General features: G+C 41.7%; 1 protein-coding gene across 2 annotated transcripts in view; it reads right to left on the reverse strand.

The window, feature by feature from the left end:
• Positions 1-25,906, reverse strand: part of LOC127415141 (nucleolar protein 4-like) — an 88,913-nt gene that overhangs the window by 31,495 nt on the left and 31,512 nt on the right. For both annotated transcript variants that reach the window (XM_051653725.1, XM_051653726.1), the window contains exon 2: positions 22,572-22,724. In XM_051653725.1, the coding sequence (XP_051509685.1) occupies positions 22,572-22,724 (153 nt within the window). The remainder of the gene's footprint in view (positions 1-22,571; positions 22,725-25,906) is intronic.

Genomic DNA, 25,906 nt, shown 5'->3' on the forward strand with positions numbered 1-25,906 from the left:
CCGGGGCACTGGCTGAGGAGAAGAGGTGAATGTTGCCCCAAGGACATTGTGCAGCCCGTCACCCCCTCCACACACCCAAACACACATGCTCACACACAAATATCTCTTTATATCTGTAATTAAGAAGGTACTTTAATATTAGGGGTGGTCACTTTCTCTTTGTGTGTCTGACTACAACTTTTTCTATCCTGCAGGAATGAGCTGAGCTCTGTGACAGTCCTGATTGTTCATGTGTTAAAACTCAAATTCCACAGCCACAGAAACGCACAGAATCTCAGTCAATCGAGTGGTGTCATAGATATCCCTTCAATGGTAACAAAGACCAATTTGAATACAGCATCATTGCAGTGACACCAAGCCACCGCAAGAGGGCAGTAAACAGAGAGCAGCAGTCTGATAGTGAGTCGGGATAGGAAGGTTGATCTTGAATCAGCTACAGTAGTGATGACTACTGTGGAGTAGACTGATATAGAATGTTTTTTAAAACTTACATTAATATATATTATTCAACTCCCATAATGAGGAGGAAGAAGTTAAATAGTTCTTACTCATGTTCCTGCTCTTAATTACAGGCCAGTAGTGACAACATCTGGAATCTGACAGGAAATACTGGAATCCAAAATTGTACTTGGGGCTGCACAATTAATCAAATAAATAATCTAGATTACAATTACAGGTTTCTAAATATTTTGCAGTCCACCCCCAAAATAATCAAACTCTGTGTATACTGAACTGGATTAAGCACTCAGAAGATTTGAAACCGTACCGTAAACATAATTAAAGGGTCATACACAAAATAAGTAAAGCAAGTGGAAGCATCTTTCTGACCCTGTTACATAATGAAAAATTAAATGGTCATAGAAATAAATACAATAAATTAAAATAAGAGATATTGCAATAAACATTATTATTAGAGACATTTCAGTCCTCCTGCTTTTCACAGGTGTTGGCTGGGTTTCCCGAAGCACTAAGAAGAACGTTAGTAGCACTTAAGTAGTACTTAATCTCTACGGTGCATTTCCCAAAAGCATCGTTATCTAAGTAAAAACGTTTGTAAATTAACGAGTGTCATGTGTATTTTGTTAATTCATGTTTTTCATGTCTTTTATTTTGAAAAGTTTATTTTCCTAGTTCCTGTTTCATGTCATGTGTTCCCTAGTCATGTGATTCCGGTTTCCCTCCATGTTCTTGTGTCTTGTTTTCATTGGTTGATTGTTTGATTATCTTGTTTAGAGTTCTGTCTGTTCATTGGTCATCTTTGTCATGTGTTCTCCCATGTCTAGTATTTAAGCCCTCATGTTTTCCATTGTCCCTTGTCAGGTATTATGTTTGGTAATGTTCGTGGCGTGGCGTGGCGTGGCGTGGCGTGGCGTGGCGTGGCGTGGCGTGGCGTGGCGTGGCGTGGCGTGGCGTGTTTATGGCAAAATTTAGTCAAAACTATTCAAGTTCATGTTTATGTTTCACATTTATAGTTAGGGTTTTTGGTTTTCACGTTTATTAATACATTTGCACTTGGGTTCTTCATTCCATCATCATCGTCTTCATCATTGTCAGCATCAGCAGCAACGTTACAATGAGTGCTTTGAACCACTCTTAAGTCCATTAAGTGCAACTTAAATGTATCTTTCTCACATCTTTCAGTTTATTAGAGACAAAGGGACATTGAATAGATTATATTAATCTATTTTGATCACTGTTTTAGAGGATCAAAAAGTGTGAAAAAATCACGTTGAAATCGACTGGCAGTCTTCACAGTCAGCGCATGCAATGTGATAGGTCTAAATTAGGTCTAAAGATAAATCTAAATGTACATAATACAGTATAACGTCTTATTGGCCTTATTTGATAATTATAACTATGATAGCAATAGAAAGATTCTTATTAAATAAATGTCTTTAGACATATGTGAGTAAAGTGACCCTGCAGTTTAAAACTTAAATAAATAGGCCTAAATAAATAAATACATTTATCAAAGGAGGTTAGAGTGAGTGTGCAATGAGAGATTCCTTTCATTCTGTTTAGAAAGGTCTATGAGTAGTTCAGTACTGATGTACGTCACTGAACATCTGTTCAGTTTCCAGCCGAAGAAACAACACAGGCTACATGAGGTCCCCTTTTTACGATCATAAGATGTGATGCTCAGTGGGGAAATTCACGTTACATGCATTCCTTGCGTCACTTTTATTAATCTCTTTAAGCTGAGCATACATCTGAAACCCTGTCTTACCAAAGCCGTAATTATTTATTTAATTGAATTCTGTAATAGTTCATACATTTCGGCGCCTCAGCAAGGTTACAAACAACTTACATGTTTGTTAGCATTTCCACATTATTTTAATTTTGAAAAGACAAACTCCTGAACATATTGAGCAAAGTGATCAGCACCTTTGGACCAGACAGCTCCCATAATGAAGCACTTAAATTTGACTTTATAACGAGCAATCTACGTGCTGGTTTGGGAAACAGGCATTAATCCATCGTAAAATAACGAACGACGTCAGTTAAGATGATCATAAAGTCTTAAGTTGCAACGTTATTGGGAAATACAGCGTTGGCTATTTCCCCAAAGATCGAATCTTTAAAATCTGACAACTCTCCTTTGGCTTACGTTCTGGGCTTCGTGGAGCTGCTGCAATGTCGCAAAATATTTCTTTTGATTAGTAGTCTATGTAAAATAAGAGGTCTGGTGAAAAAAGCGAGTGGATCAGATGTTCTATTTAACAGCTGTCCTAGATGTATAGATTTGAGGAATGTTATATTCAAATGGAGGCTAAAAAGTAGACAAGCACAGAAGAGAAACTTCTTGTTCAAGAACCATTTCTGAGGTTGTAGCTACTGAATTATGACACATATGCAAGGGAGTAGATTTGGCTTGAATTTGGGGGGGTTTACATGTTTCCATTAATATAAATATTGAGGGTAATTTTTATAGCTTACTTTAGAAACATATCGGCAGCATTCTCTGGGTTTGATCAATTAAATAAATTGCTAGATGCAAAAAAAAAACAAAAAAAAAAAAAAACATTAAATTAAAAATATAAATTTCCAAATGAAATTTTTTTTTTATAAATTACCAGAACAAAAACAAATCATTAAATTAAATCAAATTAATAAACTACCCCAAAAAATACATTATTAGGCCTATGTATTATTGCCTAATTATTGCCTATTATTTTCTATTATTGCATTTCTTTTAATTAACCTTGCTCTATAATTCTGTGAACGAAAACAAAAATAATACATTCTCAGAATGTTCTACACTTTTTTTAATCAAAACTAGATAAGACTGTCAAAACTATATGTCTAATGCAGAGTTCACTTTTAGAAATACTAGCATTTTAATTTTTTAAGATTTTAAATCTTCCTCTATTTGCATTTGCTGAGCTTCTTCATCTGCAAATGTATAACGCATAAATTAGCCTAAGGCATTACAATAAATTTAGATGGCAATCGATTAAAGTCAAACTACGCAATATTAACTTGTTGATTAGTTCAGTTGGTGTTTTATGTCGTTAAAAGTTCAAATTCTATTAATGCGGAACATAATAGCCTACAGTTAAGATTGAGATGCATTAGATTAGAATGTTGATATGATTATTCAAAATATTTAACAGGGAATATATGTATTACTGACCTTTAGATTATCATCGTGTTTTTTGGACACGTCTTTCAGGATTTCACAACAAACCTTTGATTGTGGCAATCACCTCCCCACTCGTGTTCACCTTCGCCATCCCATCATTAATTTTCACTATATGCCAGTTGACGTAAGAATAAAGAGACAAGACACAAGCATGTAGTTAAGTCAAGCTTCACCGCAAGCTTAACTCAATAGTAAGGAGCATGAAAACAGAAAGCGAAAGTAACCTTCGCGCTGGAGGTCAAACATTACCAAGTGCCGCTAGATTTTAAATTATTATTATTATTTTTTTTTTTTATCACATTCTTTCTGGTTATATCAGAAATTCCATCTTTCCTTCATGCCATTAGTGTTTAACACTGCTTAACACGTGGTGAATTATTGCATTAAGGTCCGTTAACAGGTGTTTTGCCCGTGATGGAGCATTAGTGGAGCGCTCTTGGAGCGAGAGAAAACAATGACGCTCCGATTTTAAAACCCACTCCTCGCTCCAGGCAAAATCATGCCCCTCCACTCCTCGCTCCATTTCCTCTCCGCTCCGCTTACATACTCTGGTTCTTATATTCCTGCAATTTTGATTGGGTGGACCAGCCATCATTCTGGGTGGACTAGTGCCACTCTGGCCCTTATGTGGCCATGTGCCTGAAGCTGCATAATGTGCATGGCTCTATGTGGCATGGTCTATGTCATAAAAGTGTGGACTCGGAGGAGGAACACAAAGGCTGAGTGCAGCATTTGGGAGTGGGCCATGAATGGAGATACTATAGGAAGATAATGGCAAGCGCCAATCAAAGTCAGTCACGGCTGATTACAGCCAATCAAAGCTGGTTCAACAAGAGCTAATTAAGCCAATCACAGTGTGTCTCAGCCAATCAAGTCAGTAAGAACTGAGGGTGTTCTGATCTCTGCTTGTCTGACAGTCCAGCAATATTTGGCAGTTCAATGTGTGCCAAATGTCAAAAACATAGCTATCAGGCAGTAAATTGCTTTAATAAGGTGATTAGCACAGAGCTTAGTGGGGGCTGGAACCTGACACCTAATTTCACACACTAATGCTGTGTTCCATTCAAAGTCAGACGTGATATCTCAGCCTTGATATCTCTTGATATCTATACCGACTTGATGTCTCAGATCTCAAATAAAGGCATTCCATTGCCAGATGCTCTGAAGATTATGTGTAAGCAAACAAAACTGCAATGTTCCCTTTAACCTAGCATGTTTTTTAGATGTCAAAAACATCTCCTACAGTAGCAACCAAATTGGTAAACAATGCTGCAATTCTAGCATTTAGCACTGTACACACCACCAGCCGCACGCAGCGACAAAGAGAAACAATCTCATTGATTTTCAATGAGAGCACAGCGACTTATGGCAACATGAGCGACAGCAACCGCTGGAGACAAGATGTGAGAGTGGCAAACAACACAACAAAGTTGAGAAAAGTTTAACTTTATGCAAATGACGAGCAACATTCTGGAGCGACTACCAATAAGGGTGAATTCAGTGGAGCTCACGTCAACCGCCTCCTGTGGAGCCGAGTGCAGGCAAGACGAAGGAGAAGTTACTGTGAGCAATTTCACTGTTTTATATGATTTGTCTGTGACCACGTGTTTATAATTTTAAAAAAATGCCTGGAAAGCTTATAAGAAATTATCTACATTCTGAATAAGTTTGTTTCATGCATTGATAGATTGTTTATCTTGTAAATGATATGATGCATTGAGCACTATTGCATGTTATATAAAAACACTCTCCCCTGCAGAATTGTCACAGTTAGTCACCATTTTGTTCAAAGGACTCTTATTTTGAAATGGTTTTGTCTTATGTCATCAGTTTGCCATAAACTACATTTCCCATGTTGCACTGCACTCATCACAGCCATCTGTTCCCCATCTTCCTCACCTGTTCTCCATTCCCTCATCAGCACCAGTGTGTATATATACCCTCATGTTTTGTTCACTCTTTGTCAGTTCTTGTTCGTTGTTACTTGTGTTCATGTTGATTTGTAACTCCATCTTCATTATAAGCCTGTGAATAGATCCATCGCCTCCTGTTTCATCTCAGCTACAACACGTGACAGAAGAACTGACCCAATATGGATCTAGCGGCTGTCAGAATTCTTCTCCTTATGCAAGGGGACTGTCCAGTTGAGGATCACGTCCATGAGTTTCTAGAACTGGCTAACTTGGTGCACTATGATGACCACTTTCTGGTGGTTTTCTTCAGGGTTGGTCTTCATAGTGCACTAAGGGCACGGATGCCTCCGGCGGATCCTCACTGGATGTTGTGCGACTATGTGGAGGTGGCTCTGAGTAAGGAAGATGAGGACACTGAATCACCTCCCACAGTAAATGCCCCTAAGCCTTCCACAGCCCCTTGCTCCAAGCTTTCCACGGCCCCTTGTTCCAAGCCTTCCACGGCCCCTTGCTCCAAGCCTTCCACGGTCCATTCCTCCAAGCCTTCCACGGCTCCTTCCTCCAAGACCGTCCCAGAGCCAATGCCTGTAGCCTCAACCATCCCAGAGCCAATGCCAGAAGCCTCATCTGTCCCAGAGCCAGCTCTCACTAAGCTAATAGACATGGAGTTGATCCCCACCCTGTGTACTCCTCCTCCTCCACTGGTTACGTCCAGCATCATAGACTCGCTGGTTCCATCCAGCACCCTAGCCCTTCCTCCTCCGCTGGTTCCATCCAGCATCATGGACTCGCTGGTTCTGACCAGCACCCTAGCCCTTCCTCCACTGCTGGTTCCGTCCAGCACAATGGCCCCTTCTCCTCCGTTGCCTCCACCCAGGACATTAGCTCCTCCTCCTTCTGATCAGCCGGTTCCCCCCAAGTCACCAGCTTAACCATCGCCCCTGGTGACTTCCCAGACAAGGGGATCTGTCGACCCTCTGACTCCGCCTTGGCCCTTTGAGCCCTGGAATCCACCTTGGCCCTCCGATCCCTCATCATCACCTCGGCTCTACGTCCCCTCGTCTCCACCGTGGTACTCAAGTCTATCGGCATCACTGGGGTCCCTTGTTCCCCCAGCTCCGCCTTGGTCCATCAGTCACCTGGCTCCACATTGGCTCTCCGATCTTCTGGTTACGCCTCGGCTCTACGATCCTTCGGCTCCACCAGAGACCTCCATCCCTACAGCTCGGCCTTGGTCCTCAGTCCCACCGGCTCTGCCTTAGTCCTCCGATCCCCCAGCTCTGCCTTGGTCCTCCGAGCCTCTGGCTCCACCATGGTCCTTTGAGCCTTCGGCCACTTCCCCCAGTTCCGCCCCTCAAGCCTCTCACGGCTCCACCTTCCATGGCCCCGCCCACCTTCGTCGAGCCTCCCTCGGCTCCGCCCTCACCTCCTTAGATGACTCCTCCGATGGCTCCGCCCGCTCCATCTCTGGACCCATCTCCAGCTCCGCCATCGGGATCTCAAGTCCCTACTCCTGCTGCTCCGCCTCTGGATCCGCCCTCTAAGTTTCCACCTCCTGCAGCCAAACCTCCCGACCCTGTCCCTGCTTTGTGGCCGCCTCCCAGGCCTTCCGACCCTATCCCTGCTCTGTGGCCGCCTCCCAGGCCTCCCGACCCTATCCCTGTCACAGTTAGTCACCGTTATGTTCAAAAGACTCTTATTTTGAAATGGTTTTTGTCTTATGTCATCAGTTTGCCATAAACTACATTTCCCATGTTGCACTGCCCTCATCACTGCCATCTGTTCCCCATATTCCTCACCTGTTCTCCATACCCTCATCAGCACCAGTGTGTGTATATATATATACCCTCATGTTTTGTTCATTCTTTGTCTGTTCTTGTTCATTGTTACTTGTGTTCACATTGATTTGTATCTCCATCTTCATCTTCATTAAAAGCCTGCGAATAGATCTATCGCCTCCCGTCTCATCTCAGCTACACGTGACAAGAATGTTCAGAATGTTCATTTTCAGAGGCAAAAGAACTGATTCCTTGCCAAATTAAAATGATATCTTAGTTTGATATCTCATCTGTGATCATAATTTCAAAAGCTATGGACAATTATGCAGTCCACCATTAACGTTAGAACGACAGCAGTAGGAACAACCACTAGCGACATACAATACAGGGACTAGCAATATCAAGTAACAATGTCACTGGCGGTGTGAACGGGCCGGGGCTTTTTTTGTACAGGTGTACGATTATCAAAATTGAGTATTATTTGCCATGTTTTAACATCTGTCTTTGCAAATGTTTGCTAAATTGGTTTGATAATCATATAATGTAAAATCTTTGACTCATTGATGGATATTATTTAATGAAAGTGAATGTTTATCATTAACTATGCACCTGCATCTCTGAGTTGAAGATTTCGGCATGAGTTTCCCAGTGGAAATCTGACTTCAAGTGTCTTTCCATTGCACTTTTCCTAGTAGGCAGCTGGAAATTCTGACTTTCCAAATTAAATTAAATTCAGTGTTAGGAATCATTGCACAAGAGAATAATAAAGCACGCTCTGTGCACACTTAAACATTTTCTATAAATCCCTTTAAGATTAATATATGTTAAACCTATTGTGTGTGTGTTGTATGTGTTTCAATTTAATTGGATAAGATGTTAAATGCAGCAATAGGCTGTACCTTTTATCGACTCTCCTTAATTACCTAATAAAAAGCAACATAACTCATTAAACCTGTGCTAAATGTATATGTGTTAAGAAATGCAATAGCCTGCTTATAATTACACCCCACACTAAATACCTCAAAACACACCAGTGCAGTCTCATAGAGAAATTATAATGCACCAGAATAAGGCATATAATGTAGAATCTATTTAACAGTTTTCTGGAAAATGTCTCTACGTGAACAATCATACAGGTAAATTTGCACCAGTGTGCTAATAACTCTGCATGCCGGTGTGATCATGTTGACTAATCTTAACTGACTGAACCGGAATTAGCTGTCGGCCTAAAAAAGGACATGGACCAATGGCAGTAAGAAGGTGTTTAGTAGGGATGCACCGATACCACTTTTTCTCTTCCGATCCGATTCCGATATCTGAATACCGATCCAATACCAGTGTTGTTTTTTCATAATCAGCTTAGAATATCTATACCTCACTGAGTGATGCTAATTATATATAAAGAAACACAAACCTTTAACTACACATTATTTCAATATAAATGTACAAACTATTAAGAAAAACTTTGTTAACTAGTCTACTAGATAATGTTAACAGTAAAAAAACTTAACAGTAATTCCAGTCTAAGTGTTCAGTAGAAAAGAAGGCAGTTTTTTTTTTTTTGTTTTGTTTTTTTTTTTTTGCAAAAAACATTCAAATTGTATCTGGACTTTAAAGGATTCAGGTCTCTTTTTTTTGTTCAATTTAGTTGTAAGATATCAGTTCACTTTTCATTCATAGTTATTTTTTGGAACCCATTCAACTTAAATATTGTTATAATTTGTAAACAAATAATAATAATAATAATAATAATACATTATTATTATTATTATTATTATTATTATTATTGACTTTTAGAAATTTAAATACAATAGTAATATATTTCAATCATGCACCTTTAACTTTAAAACCCTCAAGCTTTTATTTTGACATTCTAATCTCTCCAGGAAGTCCTGTATGTGTCTGTTTGTTAGCAAGTTCACAGTAGTTTAATTCGCTTCTTATTCAGATTCTGGAAAAATGCACTTCCGGCGCCATTCTAAATGCATATTATAAGTGAACCGAACTAAGCATCTACATCTGAGATGTTGTTCGTGAGTAGCGCTCAAATGTTGCACAACGCGTGGAGGCTAAAAATAGCCGCGAGTGTGTGTGTAAACAGAGCAGCGCCATTCAATAATGCGCTGGCGCTGCACGTGCATATTATATATTTACTTATTAAACACAGCCTTTTGTGATTCACAGAGCTATTGCACATCTTCAAGTGGCTTTGAATAAAATGCACGAGTCATATGAACTACTTCAATGGTGTTTTTATGGTTCTTTTATGTCATTTCTGGAGCTTCACAGGAACGAACATGACTAACACACAGTATCGGATTTGGATCGGGCTCGTCGGACCGATCCATTTAAAAACGTCAGTATAGGAGCCGATACCGATCCAGGTATCGGATCGGTGCATCCCTAGTGTTTAGTAGCCAGTAAGAAGTTTTCCTGAAAGTTCACCCAGGCGAGCTGTTACGAACCAACGAAACCAACTCAAAAACACTTTTTTTTAATTTTGTTTTTGTTTTTTTAACAGATTTTGTTATAAATTGTCACACCCATTCATTCTTCAGTTTCGTAGGAAGTGTGCAGGGGCCTTAAGACTGGTGGTTGACAAACCACTCTTTATCATGAGCACCAGTGGAAAAGAAATTGAACAGAGATGTTTTTAAATGATGGAAAAATTAGTCTGCTTTTATCTCTTCTAAATATGACAAAACCTCTGACCTCTCAGATTTTTCAGACAGTCAGAGAGAGAGAGAGAGAGAGAGAATGACAGAGGTGATGTGCAGGTCGACTCATATGCGGGTTGGGCAGGATTTGTTTTTACTCGGTTGAGCATATGCAGCTGGATTTTATGGTAAATCTCAAGACAATTTTTGTGGACATATTTTACCTCAAAATCAAAACATTATTTAACATTATTTAATTAATTACATGCTGTATACTGTATTATTATTATTATTATTATTGTTTTTTACTGTATACAGTAAAACATTCTGTATTATAATAATGAGAATCTAATGGCAGAAACTAAAGGTACCCTAAAAGTACTAAAGTACTCAAAAGACATTTTAAAGTAAAAATATCTAGATGCATTAGCCTAATGAAAATTTTGGGGTTTAAATGAGCTTATTTGTCATGAAACAGTCACAGTGCAAAAAATGTAATAGTCCTAAAAAGGCTTAATTTTCTTTATGCAAAATATAATTTCTTGTTTTTTATTTGAAATTGGGGTGAAATGTGAGACATGTTTTCCTGAGATTCACCCATATAGATTCATAGATTCAAGCCAATAAGCAAAATAAATTATTTCTTCAAGGTTTTAAACTTACTTTTTATCGAAGGTATGCCCTTATTGGTTGCATGATGCAAAGCATGACAAAACGTATGCAAATAGACAGCTGTGCATTGCAAAGAAAAAACATGATTCTTTGGGCAATATCTCTACACAGTCATTTAGCACATCAAACTCTGAACGGCAAGAATAAATGAAGAACAGAAATAGATGTTTGAGGAAGTTTGTTGAGCTATTCAGCAGAACGTAAGCCAACAGCATGGATTCTATTTGGATTGTGAAGTGCCAATACAAACAGACAAATGACAGAGACCTCGACCTTGTCCACTATGTGTCTGGCCATGACAAGACTCCTTGACTCATCCCTGAGTGTCAGACAGGTTCAGGTTAAAAAAGATTTTAAATTGCATTGTGACGAGGAGGAGGAGGGCGGGGCCGTGACTACACATGCCCAGCCCCCAGTTGGGCTAATCAGCCGAGGAGAGGGATAAGTGCAGCTGCGTGTGGCTCTCTCTCTCGAACTGCCACATCCCGGTGCACTTATCCCTCTCGTTGGCTGATTAGCCCGATTGGGGGCCGGGCGTGTGTAGTCACGGCCCGGCCCCGCCCTCCTCATCATCACATGCATTAGTTTTCACAAGTCAGAAGTTAAAAAAAGCTTGCCAGTACATCACTAGTAAGAACCAGTTACTGCATTTACTGTTATTGCATTATCGAACCCTGAGACAAAAGCTACAATAACAGCACAACAGTGCAACAGGTGTTTTAAGATGGCTGCTGTTGCCCTGGCAACAGCCTCCACTCATTATGGTTAGCTAAGCAAATGTTCTATTTTAAAGTTGGTTGTGCAATCATAAGAATAAAATGGGGTGTGGACAGCCTTTGCTTGTACACACCACAAATACATACTAGCATACTGCTTGTTATAGCTTTTAGTTCTTCCAGAAATTAATAAGTTCTCATTCATAAGAACAGTGAATGAAATTATGATGCATTACAGCCAGGGTCCGAAATGAACCTTTTAGCCCACCAGCCAAGGTGGCTGTTAAACGAAAAAATTTACCAGCCAGTCAGATTTCTTACAGGTCATTTTTTCTTTCTTTCTTTTTTTTATTGCATTTTACACATGGATTTTACAGACATGAGAGACAAATAAACAATACTCTAAGCATGTTTAGGAAGCAAGCATGTTTAAGCATGTCAGGGAACTGCTTTTTTAAAGAAGTGTATTGTTTTATTATTTATGAAATTTTTAATTGCCAGATAGTCCATTTAAAATTATTTTTCAGATTATTCGCTTATTTCAACAAAACTAAATGTGTATTTTAAAGTACATGTTGATATGAATGGTCAATCATATGAATGACCAGAAAGTAACTCAAATGAGTCTCAAAAGTACACATAGCACAGTAACAGTTCTTGGTTTATTTTGAGTGAGTCAATTAATTCAGTCATTTCTAATTAATAAGTCTTTTTTAGTATTGTCAGTCGCTAAATTTTTTTTTATCGCGATTAATCACAAAATGTTTTTGTTGTTAATCACGATTAATCACAGATTTTAAAAGTGCTGAAATCTGACACTATATATACTTATTTTCTAGTCAAATTCATTTATTTCCATCTTAGGAAAGAAAACAAAACAATATGTAACAATATAATGCTTTATTATAATTTTCCAAACAAAGCCTTCAACAACAAAGACAACGCACTAAAATATCACCAATTCAAGTTTTCAGCATGAATTAATTCAACATTAATTCAACATTAAACGTTTCCCAAAGTCTAAGTAGGAGTTTGACTAACTGAAAGAACTAGTCCCCACATAGGTTGCATGTTTATTGCAGTGGGCATTAAATCCCTTAAACTGTCATCCTCCACAATATTAATTTGCCGGTAGACTGTGGCTATCTGCTTTGTTATAGCAATCGTGAAGCTGGGTTCATGATTCACATCAAAGCGGCAACACCAGCTTCGAGGGCTGCTTTGAAGTCAACATGAAAAGCGCTTGAAAATAAAAACGTCTCATTCTGCGTTTTGGTGATATTTAAGATTTGGTGTGCTTCTGTGGTAATTAAAATGTGCCTTACATAGGCTGAAAAATACTTGATTTCTATTACAAGTCCCATCTGTGCTTGTTTTGTAAATCAAATAGTGTTAAGAGGTCCTTTCTCCATCATTTTATCACTGACAGAAGAGCTGTCAGAGATTCTTTTATTTATATAAACAACAACCACCGTTGCGCTATCGTAGAAGAAAGCGTAACGGTCAAGTAGCATGTTACGACTGTACCGCCCATAGAGTGTATACAAGACTGCCGCGTTATGCTATTTTATGCTTAGCTTGTATGTTCAACTTGGTAGCAAGGTTCTAGCGCTGTGGCGTGTGCGTCAGTGTAATGACTCCGGGTAGACACATTACAAAGGTTCCGGCCTTCACACCAGTGTTTATGCTGTATTAACGGTCAATGCGTGAATCGCGATTAAAAAAATGTACGTGTTAAACTTTTGAAATTAATTGCATGCATTAACACGTTAATTCTGACAGCTCTAGTCTTTTTTCTTCACTATAAAGAGCTGGCTCATAGATATACTGCTAAATAGAGATGTCCTTATTCAATTTTTTTTAGAACGAGTACCGATCCTTCCTTTTCAGTACTCACCGTTACTGATACCTGTTATTTTGTTTTATTTTTTCTGAAATCCATATCAACAGTTTAAGTTTATATTACTTAACTATACAGTAGTGATATATTTCTGTCGTACTTTTTTCCATTTAAATTTAGCTTTTATTTTGAAGCCCTTTCCGTTTTTGTGTTTTAACGGAAGTTTTCACCTCCGGAAAAGCCAGTCGCTACGTGACTCAAAGTGATTATTAAACTGCTAACAGTTGCTATATTATTAAATAAATATGTAGCCTGAATGAAGTGAATTAGCACTCTGCTATGTGAATTAGTGTTCTGCTCGCAGTCATCTGCTAATGTGTGCGCTGAACGTTTACAGAATGACATTCATACATCAGATGGTATCGGAGCATTTTTACGATCACGAGTACAAGGACATGAGCACGGTATCCCTACTGCTAACTCAGACTTTCGATGAGCAGCAGGACTAGCTAATGAGAGCCGTTTCATGTAAATACCTGCAACCTTACTGACTGAAGACCTACAGAGCCCACGTGATCACAAAACTGGAACATGTTACATTATTTTTTAACCCTTTCCAGCCGGAGCGTTCAAATTTGGGAACAATTATTCCCATGGTTCCTGTCTCAATATCTTCGCCGTCCAATCACCGATATTATTTCTGAAAACAGCCAGATACTTATGACAATATAAGCTAAAAGCACATATGATTGGTTAAGGGGTTACTGGGCGTGAATAATAAAGGTATCGTCATCAGCGTCATCCTCCATTTGCCTGAGCGGAGCCAGAGAGAATATCACGGGAGATTACCTCCAGTGTTGGATTTACTGCTTCAAACTGAAATCTGAGGTGATCTTTCGAGGTAAGACAAGTTATTTAACAGGTGTTGTCAATATTTTCTATTGAAAGTCAGAACGTTTTAGTTACGAAGCATTTATTTGTAGGAGTAACGCTAGTTATTTCTGGAAAAAATGACGTGACCGTCGGGGTTCATCGGACAGGCAGCTAGCCTCTATTTTTAAGCAAATTTCTGTGAAACTTGCTAAATAAACATTAGCTAGCAATACTATGTACATTTTTAGCTAAATATCAATAACTTTTTGGCCAATTTTGTTGCTTGTGGAAGATAGTCAAACACTTTTAGTTACGAAGCATTTATTTGCACTAGCTATTTTTGTTATTTATTTTTCTGGAAAAAACGTGACTGTCATCGGCGAGCCTCTTTTTATATATAAAAGTTTTTTTGGCAGTTTCTGTGAAACTTGCTAAATAAACATTAACTATATATATATATATATATATATATATATATATATATATATATATATATATATATATATATATAACAGAATATTTGGAATCACATTATATTATTTACAACACTTCCTCCCGAACATTAACCACCCAACACAAACAGATACCCCAGTGGTCAAATACAATTGACAAAGACACACAAACAAACAATAAAACATAAGAAAATATTTAGAAATACATTTAAAAAAAATTATATGTTCAAAAATATACTAGCCCACACTCCCTCCTCCAAAAACAAATTTAAATCTTCCTCCCATAATCTTTTGAGGGAATTTAAAGCTCCGTTATTAATACATAGTTTAGGGTTCTGCCATATGCTCGAGGTTACGTTTAAATAAATATCCGAATTAAACACTTTGGACACTTTTGTCCATATCGAGTGTAAATGCAAAATAATGGGGTGTGACTTAACTTCTCCGATTAATTTGATCGAAAGGCTATGCAGAGGTGAGATAGGGGCAAGAGTTTCCTTTTCAATACAAAACCAGGGTGGGGCTCTCTCAGGTGGAAGCGACCAATGAGCCAAATGTCTGAGACCGAATGCATAATAATAAAACAAAATCTTGGGTAGGCCTAACCCACCTTTGTCAGTCGGCCTATGTAACTTATTGAAATTTAACCTGGAACGCTTACTATTCCAAATAAAGGACTTCACTATGCTACCAGATTTCTTGAAATAAGAGAGGGGGACATCTATAGGGAGAGATTGTAACAGGTAGTTGAATTTTGGAATACAATTCATTTTAATTACATTAACCTTCCCAATCATCGATAAGTGTAATGAAGCCCATCTGTCCACATCATTCGAAAACCTTTTTATTAAGGGATCAAAATTAACTCTGACTAAATCAGACAAATTTGCTGGGAATAAAATTCCCAAATACTTAATGCCCTGTTTGGGCCACTGGAAGGTGCCCGGCTGGAAGGCCGTTACCGGGCAGTATGCTGTCAGAGCAAAAGCTTCAGATTTAGACCAATTGACTTTATATCCTGAGAGCTTGGAAAAGGAATGAATAATTCTGTGGAGGCATAGATCTAGTGGGGTCAGAGACGAATAATAAAATAACATCTGCATAAAGCAAAAGCTTATGTGTCACACCTCCTGCAATCACCCCTGGAAAATCATCCTCCTTTCTTATCGCTGTTGCTAATGGTTCCAGGGCAAGACAGAACAATAATGGGGAAAGAGGGCAACCCTGCCGAGTGCCCCTATTCAGAGTAAAATAATCTGAAATTAATCAGTTGTTTGTACCGCTGCTACAGGGTGTTTATAAAGTAACTTAATCCAACCAATAAATGTACTCCCGAACCCATACATTTCCAAAATCTTAAAAAGATAATCCCATTCTACCATATCAAACGCCTTTTCGGCATCAAGTGAGATGGCAGCGACCGGAGACTGATCATTCGAGACCACACCCTGCCCGGGGGGGGTATTTGAGTGGAAATACGTCACATGGTCTTGCCGAGCTTTGTCGGAAGTATGTCATGTGGAGAAGTCCCATGACAGGTCCTACCCTACGGGGGAGGAGTTTCTACAAACATGGTGACTGGGGCAGAGGGGCCTCTGCCCAAGGAAGATGCAGTTTACCAACAGGGAAACAAATTAGCAGAAGATATACGTCGCATGGGGTTACCTATGGGGAACCAACACATGCGGAGCACCTACCCCAGTACAGGGCTTAGTTAGCACATGTACTGAGCTGGCAGCGAGTTTCTCCGCAACCTCGTCTGCCACAGGGCTCGGAGAAAATAATCCAGGGAACACAGTTTGTGAACACTACTGGGGGTCAACAGCGCACGTCTTCAGCTCAGGGGAGGTAAAAGGCACTATGCGCAAGTGATACACCCGACCTGCTTGTGCCTGCCACCACACGGGACGAAACCGGTTCCACCCGGAGATTGTAGAACCTCGCAAAGGTGTTGGGTGTTGCCCAGCCCGCTGCTCTGCAAATGTCTGTTAGAGAGGCGCCACTGGTCAAGGCCCAGGAGGCCGCCATACTCCTGGTAGAATGGGCTCGTAGCCCTGCCTGGGGCGGCACGTGGGTAAATAGATGGGTAAAGCGTGCACCGGACACAGCAACGTGTGGGCTGGGTCTGCCTCCTCCTGGGGCAGCGCTTGCAGATTCACCACCTGATCCCTAAAAGGGGTTGTGGGAACCTTGGGTACATAGCCCGGTCAGGGTCTCAGGATCACGTGAGAGTAGCCCGGACCGAACTCCAGGCACGTTTCGCTGACAGAGAACGCTTGCAGGTCTCCTACCCTCTTGATGGAAATTAGTGCAGTCAGGAGGGCAGTCTTCAAAGAGAGTGCCTTAAGCTCAGCTGACTGCAGGGGCTCAAATGGGACTCTCCGTAGACCCTGAAGAACTACAGAGAGGTCCCATGAGAGAATGAGGCACGGTCTGAAGGGATTCAACCTCCTGGCGCCTCTCAGGAACTTGATGATCAGGTCGTGCTTCCCTAAGGACTTACCGTCCACTGTGTCGTGGTGTGCCGCTATAGCGGCTACATACACCTTCAAGATGGAGGGGGACAGCCACCCTTCCAACCTCTCCTGCAGGAAGGAAAGCACTGACCTGACTGCGCATCTCTGGGGGTCTTTGCATTAGGAAGACCACCACTTAATGAACAGACGCCACTTCAAGGCATAAAGGTGCCTCGTAGAGGGGGCCCTAGCCTGAGTGATCGTGTCTATCACCGCAGGTGGTAGGCCACTCAAGTCTTCCACGTCCCGTCCAGGGGCCAGACATGGAGATTCCAGAGGTCTGGTTTCGGGTGCCAGACGGTGCCCCGTCCCCGAGAAAGAAGGTCCTTCCTCTAGGGGAACGCCTGCTCGTAGAAATGCGAGGTCGATCCAAGGACTGAAGAGGCGGTGACAGACCGGCGTGATGGCCACGCGATGTGTCCCGTGGCGCAATGCCCATCTCGGGACTTGAGTCTGGAACCAGTGTTGAAGCGGTCTCATATGCATCAACCCGAGCGGAGTGGCCACCGCTGAGGATGCCATATGCCCCTGGAGCCTCTGAAACAGTTTCAGTGGAACCGCTGTCTTCTGTCTGAATGCCTTCAAACAGGTCAGCGCCGACTGTGCGCGCTCGTTCGTGAGGCGCGCCGTCATTGAGACAGAGTCCAACTCCAAGCCGAGAAAAGAGATGCTCTGAACCGGGAGGAGCTTTCTCTTTCCCCAGTTGACCCGAAGCCCTAGTTGGCTGAGGTGCGAGAGCACCAGGTCCCTGTGTGCACAACACATCCCGAGAGTGAGCTAGGATCAGCCAGTCGTCAAGATAGTTGAGGATGCGAGTGCCCACTTCCCTTAACGGGGCAAGGGCTGCCTCTGCGACCTTTGTGAAGACGCGAGGGGACAAGGGCAGGCCGAAAGGGAGGACCTTGTACTGATACGCCCGACCCTCGAATGCAAACCTCAGGAAGGGTCTGTGTCGAGGTAGAATCGAGACGTAGAAGTACGCGTCCTTCAGGTCTACCGCCGCGAATTAATCTTGATGCCGGATGCTCGCTTGAATGCGTTTTTGTGTCAGCATCTTGAACGGGAGTCTGCGTAAAGCCCAGTTCAGTACACGCAGGTCCAAGATTGGCTGCAACCCACCGCCTTCGGTACAATGAAGTAGGGGCTGTAAAACCCCGGCTTCATCTCGGCCGGAGGGACAGGCTCTATCGCACCCTTCTGTAGGGGGGAAGCGATTTCAGCACGCAAGGTAGCAGCGTTTTCACCCTTCACTGAGGTGAAGTGGACGTTGCTGAACCTGGGCGGACGCTTGGCGAACTGAATTGCGTAGCCAAGTCGGACGGTCCAGACCAGCAGCGGGTTTCGTCATCCCTGGGTCGCTCGTCTCAGTTTTGAAGTTCAGCTTTGTGTCAGTACAAGGTCCTCCTTTTCGGCCTGCTCTTGTCCCCTTCATGCTTCGAAGCCTTTCGCGGGTTCTTGGCAGCGGCCGTGAGACGGCTGGCGTCTGCTTCCTATGGTGGGCTCCACGCCGGGTCCGGGCTACAGGGGTGGGCTGCGATGGAGCCGGTCCAGTCACCGCAAGGGAACGCCCTTGGCGACGAGCAGACGGGGTGCGGGATCTTGAACCGCGCGGGGGCAGGATGTGCCGGATAGCCTCCGTCTGCTGCTTCATTGCCGAGAACTGCTGGGCAAAGTCCTCGACGAACAGGCCAACCTGGGAAATGGGGGCGCCAAGGAATCGTGCCTTGTCGGCCTCTCCCATCTCAACCAGGTTGAGCCAAAGGTGGCGCTCCTGTACCACCAAGGTGGACATCGCCCGCCCGTGACCATCATCGCCCGGAGAGTGAGGTCGGTCACCGAGCCCAGCTGCTGCATCAATCCTGGGGCAGAACTACCCTCATGCAGTTCCTTTAGCACCTTGGCTTGGTGGACTTGCAGGAGAACCATGGCGTGCAGGGCAGAGGCGGCTTGTCCAGCGGCACTGTAGGCTTTGGCCGTCAGGGACGACGTAAACCTACATGCCTTGGACGGGAGCTTTGGGCGCCCGCACCAGGTGGCGGTGCTCTGCGGGCATAGGTGCGCCTTATCCACCGGGGGGATCGCCAATAGCCCTTGGCCGCCCCACCATCGAGGGTAGTGAGGGCTGGGGAGCTGAAAGATCAGGACCGGGCAGTAAAAGGTGCCTCCCACGACCTTATCAGCTCCTCATGCACTTCCGGGAAGAAAGGAACTGGGGCAGAGCGTGGCTGTGAGTGGCGCCGCGAGCCCAGGAACCAATCATGGAGCCACGAGGGTTCAGGGGAGAGCGGAGGGTTCCATTCTAGCCCGATGCTCAAGGCTGCCCGGGAAAGCATGTCCGTGATCTCCGCGTCAGCCTGTGACTGGGCGACCACACCCAAGGGGAGGAGCCCAGCTGAGGCTTCCATGTCCGACTGGACGAGCCCACTCTCCGATGCTGCGTTCGAGAGCTCATCACCTTCGCGGGCTCCGAATAAGAGGTCGAACTCGCCGTAAGACGAGCCGGCAGACTCATCCGGAAGCCCGATCGGGGCAGACGAGCGTGCTGGGGAATGGGAGGTCCGTGGGGGGATACCTGGCAGAGGTGGTCCCATTGGGGTCCCCAAATCGGCCCCAGTGCTAGCCGTGCTGGCCTCATACCCGTGGGTAGAATGGGCGGGGAGCCGCTGGGGTGGCTTGCTTTCTTACAAAGGCAAGCCGCTACCGCATCGTTGGCATGGACATGTTCTCGCAATGAGTGAGTACATGACCCATCCACGAACGCTGTCTCCGTGTGGGCAGCGCCCAGACACGAAAGACAGCGATCGTGACCATCAGAAGGCGAAAGATAACGAGCGCAACCAGGAATAACACACAAATGGAAAGGCATCTTTTAAAAGACACGTCTTTAAAAAGACGTTCCGTGTATGCCGCTCTTTTAGAAAAATATGTTCTTTTTTTTTTTTTTTTTTTAGAATATACTCTCTTATTTCTGCCGAAGTGCCCAGGGGCGTTCTGTGCAATGCACCAGTGCAGAGGGGGGAGAAGCCGCTGAAATGCGCCATCAGATCCAGCAGAGGTGAATGAACAGCCGTGGGAATTCAGCTCAGTGAGCATTGACCGTTCGGCTCCGAAGAGAAAATCTGAATGAGTGGTTGCATACCAGCTCCTTTCATACCCGTTTGTTCGGGGTAGTGGTATGCAATTTCCATTGTCCTTTTTTCAAAGACCAGAGGTGTTTCGGGCTCCCAAGAGTGACCCCTAGTGTCACTACATCAACGCAACGTCGAGTGAGTGACAGATAGGGAACTAAAGTAGCTTGTTGCGCACCGGAATGTAATGGCAAAAGACTTTGCTTGGTTCACGATAGGAACTGTTTTCAGTCTTGGCACTTAGCGGAGTGTGACCAGTTTCGCGAAGAGGCCTAGGTTGGGCTGTGTTTACTGGTGTTGTCCTCCCCCTCCCCTCTTTTCTCCCTCTCTTCTTTCCACAGGTATTGCAGTTGTTGAGTATTCATGAATTTATATATATTCTGTTCCTGCACTCTTTATTAAAAATGTATTTACTGGTAGATAGTTCGAAAGTTTGATTTTGTATGTATTGCTATGTAATTCTAATGTTCAAATGAAATAAAGTGTGTTTTATTGAATACATAAAATGTATATTTCAGTGTTTGTGTCCTTCAATTTCAGATGCAATCTCAATTTATTGTTACAGGTGCTTAAAAGGAGTATTTAAGGAGTCGTCATGTGAAATGTATCTTATTCTAAATGTTTGTTTTATTCCATTTTCCCACTAATCACTAGATGGTGATAACTTTTAAACAATAGATTATATTTCTAATCTGTCTGCTATTCTACATTGCCCACAAAATTATGTATATTTCATACATACAAAGTTTCCCTCTAGCTTGAAATTAAAATGGTTGAAAATGGAGTTGTCTGATAAAGTATGGTGGCCGGAGAAGATTTTTGTAACAAATTGCTGAAATCTTATTGATAAAGGATGATTAGCCTTAAATAATCATACATATATTTATATCATTTGAAAGCCCTAGTTCTTCTCTTCAGTATGGTATATACAGTTCAGGTGTGTGATGTTATATGAATATGAATGTAATATGAAAATGGATATGAATATTAGATTCTGGCACAGAATGGAATTTTCAGAATTTTGGGCTCAGGCTTTAAAGGAAACAAACTGACAAAGAAGTGCCCGCCAGAGTGGCATTTGACACTGCGAAATTCACCAGCCAAATAGAAAATTTACCCGCTTTTGGCACTTGGTGGGTATTGATTTTGGACCCTGATTACACCAATTAACCACAGTAAATATCAAGCTAGTTTATAGTCATAATTTAACAGAAATCTATGTTCTGTCATTATTTACTGATCCTTATGTTGTTTTGTTCCTGTATGACTTTCTTTTTCCCCGTGAATCACAAAAGGAGATGTTTGGCAGAATACTTCAGTCGCTATTCACTTTCATTGCATCTTTTTTCCATACAATGAAAGTGAATATATATATATACACTTATATTTTCTATTCGCTTTTTATTTTTATTACATTTTTTTATTATCTCTGTCTTGTTGTATTGTTTGTGCACTAGAAGCTTCTGTCACCAAGACAAATTCCTTGTATGTGTAAACATACTTGGTAATAAAGTAGTGCTGCACAATTAATCGAAAAACTAATCGCGATTACGATTACGGCTGCCTCGATTATGTAATTGTGAAAACTGACGATTACAGCGTTCAATTTAAGTCTGCTCGTGTTGCTTCAATGGTTTCTGTTTACAACGTGTTTTTGTAGCGGTTGAGTATTCTAACCAATCACTAACATGTCCGTTGAGCAATGAAATGGCAATGGCCAATCAGAGCCGCTTAAATTAATCCTCCCGTTCTAATCAAGGCATAGACGCGGTGTAAATAATTGATTTATTATGTTGATTAGACAGCTTTGTTTTTAATGAAAGCATTCGCAAGAGTTCAGAAATTTGTGCGGAGCATCATTGAGCTTGCGTCAAAATGCAGGTCTCAATCAGTGTAAACCTGCAGTGAGTGACGGCAATCATTGTAATGAGAGAGTTTGTCATGTTGCTTTATTTCTGTGTACAATTTATTAAAAATAACAGTTTTGTTTTGTCATGTTAGTAAGTAGGCCAATGTGATGTACAATATCAAGGACAATAATCGACAATTATGATTTTTGCTATAATCGTGCAGCCCTACAATAAAGCTCATTCTGATTCTGATTCTGAATGATGACTAAGACTACAAATCTGCCTAACATTGCTTTTTGTGTTCCACAGAAGAAAGAAAGTAATTAGAACAACATGACCGTGTGTAAAAGATGACAAAAAAAAAAATTTTTTTAGGTGAACTATCTCTTTAAGTCTATGACACATGGCATCTCTAAGCTGTTGGATCTAACTACCAAATGTATCTGTTAATGTTCTTTAATTGCGAGATAAAGTGTGTATCAATATTTGTAATGACTGTTGTTTATGTATTAGACTGAAGGGTCGTATCTCACCGCCTTGTAGGTCTTCTTCTGGCCGGCGTGTTTGGGTGCTCTACCAGGATCCACCCCCATCTCCACGTGCATGGCATAGATGATATCAAAAAAATCTTCCACCACAGCAACCCGCTTCAAAGAACTGTCCTGGTTTGCCCCTCCATCTGAACACTGCAGAGAGAAACAGAGAGGATGATTAAAGCAATTTAGAGCTTAATGGGGGCAACAGTTATACAATAAAATACAGCAATGTTCAATAAACTGTTCAACTTAATAATCTAATAAACAAATCTAAACGTAATATAGTTCATTATCCTATTATCCTGTACAAATTTTGCGGTTGCCAAGCAACATTGCAACTTGGCGAATTAATATAGAATCTGTGCTCAAAAATGTGCATTTAAATTTGTTTTACAATCACTTTGAACTTGCCTCATCTGAGTCAGATCTATTCATTTTATAATATGTAGCTGATTAAAGCCATCAAACAAAACAAATAATAATAAAGGTAACTGGGTCAATATTCAACCTCATAATCACTCATACTTTATTAGTACAGAATCAATGAGACTCCTTGACCCCTAAATTCCCTAAAGCCTTGCATTAAAACCTTTACACAGCTCTCTCTCCGCGTCTGTCTCAGACAGCCAGGGAGCGATTTGGTCTGTGTTTAAGACCAGTAAACTCCAGTCTGGTTTTGGCAGGATTAAATTTTAGGAGTAAGAGCAACTCTAACAGGCTCAAAGGCTTCTAACAGCAAAAATGACACAGCAACAAGCACAGCTTGTTGGCACAGACTGGCATCTTTATGGGCAGAATTTTTTATGGCTCTGAGTGTTCATTCATTATCTTATTTCTGAAGTACAATCTCCACGTTTATGCTGATCTCAGTCACTTAAACTGCTCTGGAATGAGTGCTACTCTGCGGTGCTTTATGAGTATCACTCCCAGAGTTTTGGTTGCTGTGTATAAGGCTAAGTGAGTCTCTCTGTGTAGTGTATTATTCAAACTTTCATTGATTTGAATCTAATATTAAGTCCTCCACAGCTCAAGGGGTTTCTTAAAGAATATCTCCTATTTAGATGTGTGTGTGTGTGTGTGTGTGAGATGAAGAGATAGATTGTGGTTTTCAAACGCTTTCCTGCAGCATTTTAAAAATAACTGCTTTCTTCACCACAGACACACACACACACACACACACACACATAACCAGCCCCACCTCCCACCACCAGCACCTTCAACCCTGCTTTCCATAAGGCTGACCCTGTCACTATGGCAACTGCCAGTGTTCTCGGGCAGGTGTGCAGGGCAGCAGGTCATGTGACACCTGCCAGAACTCCAATTGCTAAGACAACCGTCTTATTCCCCAGTCCCACGGGCCAACTGTCACCTGTCCTTTGTTGTGCTATCATTATTTCTTTCTCAGAATGATTTGCGACTTTTTCCCAAGTAACGTGTTAAAGGAATATTTTCGGTTCAATACAAGTTAAGCTCAACTGAAAGCTTTTCTGGCATAGTGCCGATTACCACAAAAAATGTATTTCAACTTGTCCCTCCTCTTAAAAAAAAAGTATAGCCACAAGACGTAAACAATATGCGTGTTTTACATGCATGATTTTAGAGTAATAAAATTACTTAATAAAATTTTCTGTGTAAAGTTATAGCCAATTTTACAACTTTGTTGCCATGATGACGTAAAGCTGTAAATCCTGGTAAACAACAATTTAAATATCTTTACAGCTGAAATAATACAGAAGAATTAATGTAAGTGCTTTTATAAAATTATAAGCTTCACATTTCTGCCTTTATACCCTCCAAAAATTGGCCCCATTCACTTCCATTGTAAGTGCCTCTCTGTAGGAGGGATGTGTTATGGGTTAAGGGTTAGCCTGTATTCATTATAATTAACTTTATATTAAACCAATAGACATTTATGGTAAGTCTTTATTTAGATACAGTAGCTAAGTGTGTGTGTGTGTGTGTATACTGTATGTGTGTATGCGCAGGGGAAAAGCAGCAGTAATTCTCCATCCTCTTCACCTCATCTTCTCTCTCTCTCTCATTGTTTTACTTTTCTACTTTGATTCCAAGAGGGGCAAAGTGTTTTTCCCTCTTTCTACTCCATTTCCTTCTCTCCATCACCTTTTCCCCAATACATCTTCCTCTTTTCTCTCTCTGTCTCTTTCTCTCTGCTGCTTTCCATTCGTATCTTCTCCTATCCCGCTCCATCTTCCCTCTCTCTTTTTCTCACTCCCCCTTTCCCAAGTGCCAGGTAATGAAGGTTGCCATGGCAACTAAAACCAGCACACAGAGCGGGCTCGCTTTAATCCGGCCCTCTCCAGCAGTCCGGCTCGTGCATGCATTCCCCCCTCCTGTTATAATTATCCCTCTTATTATTCTCCGATTAGTCAAACATGCACCAGCCCGGTTTTCATGATCTCAGTCACGAGCTGACCAAGCCACAACTCTGTAGAGGCCCTATGTCTATGTCTCTCTCTCTGCCTACCAGAGAATATTCCAGTAGTGGAACCTGTAGGACACAAGATGCAGGCTCCTCCAATACATCTGTGGGGTTAGGACTGTGTTTGTATGTGTTTGAGGCTTGACGCCTGTACTCCCTGTCCTACAAACATCTCAGCTCAATTGCTCCATCTAGGTTGCTTTCACTCATGCACTCACATACACAAACATTTCCTCTACCCCCCTTTTCCCCAATCTGAGGGCACATCACTTTCTGGGACAGACGTACATGGGTGAATAAACTAGGCCAGCAGGATCAGGTCGATCTGCTGTGCCTTTCCCAAAGCCTAACTTGGGCCAAACCCAGACAACAGAGAGGAACCCAATACTGCACCAATTTTAATCCAGATATGGGCCAGTTCAGTGAACAATGCATTAAATCACAGTGCTGCAACAGAAATAACAATGAAATATGTAAGAGATAATGTGTTTTGAGTCGGTCATTATCACAAAATAAACCCTGAAGTGAAGTGGAGGGGGTTTATTGTGCGATAATGACCTGCTGATAACACATTATCCAACCTGGTCTCAAAGAATCACTATACTACTATATCTACATTTTTGCTAAATTAAATTTTACATGCCTCGTTGCATGTATCACAGCTGTTTTCTGGTGAAATGAACAACAGAGGCGCTAAAACAACAGTTATTTTTATTCCCTTTTAGGGCTGCACGATAATAGCAAAAATCATAATTGTCGATTATTGCCCTTGATATTGTAATTGTGATTATTAATGTTGATTAAAATATTAAATTACCATGATGTTACAAAGTAAGCAAAGTAGAAGATTTCAATGGTGGATATGAGCTGCGCTCCAGTTTCTTTTAAGCAT

Source organism: Myxocyprinus asiaticus, chromosome 24 (assembly GCF_019703515.2).
Source record: "Myxocyprinus asiaticus isolate MX2 ecotype Aquarium Trade chromosome 24, UBuf_Myxa_2, whole genome shotgun sequence".
In the NCBI taxonomy this organism is placed as follows: domain Eukaryota; kingdom Metazoa; phylum Chordata; class Actinopteri; order Cypriniformes; family Catostomidae; genus Myxocyprinus; species Myxocyprinus asiaticus.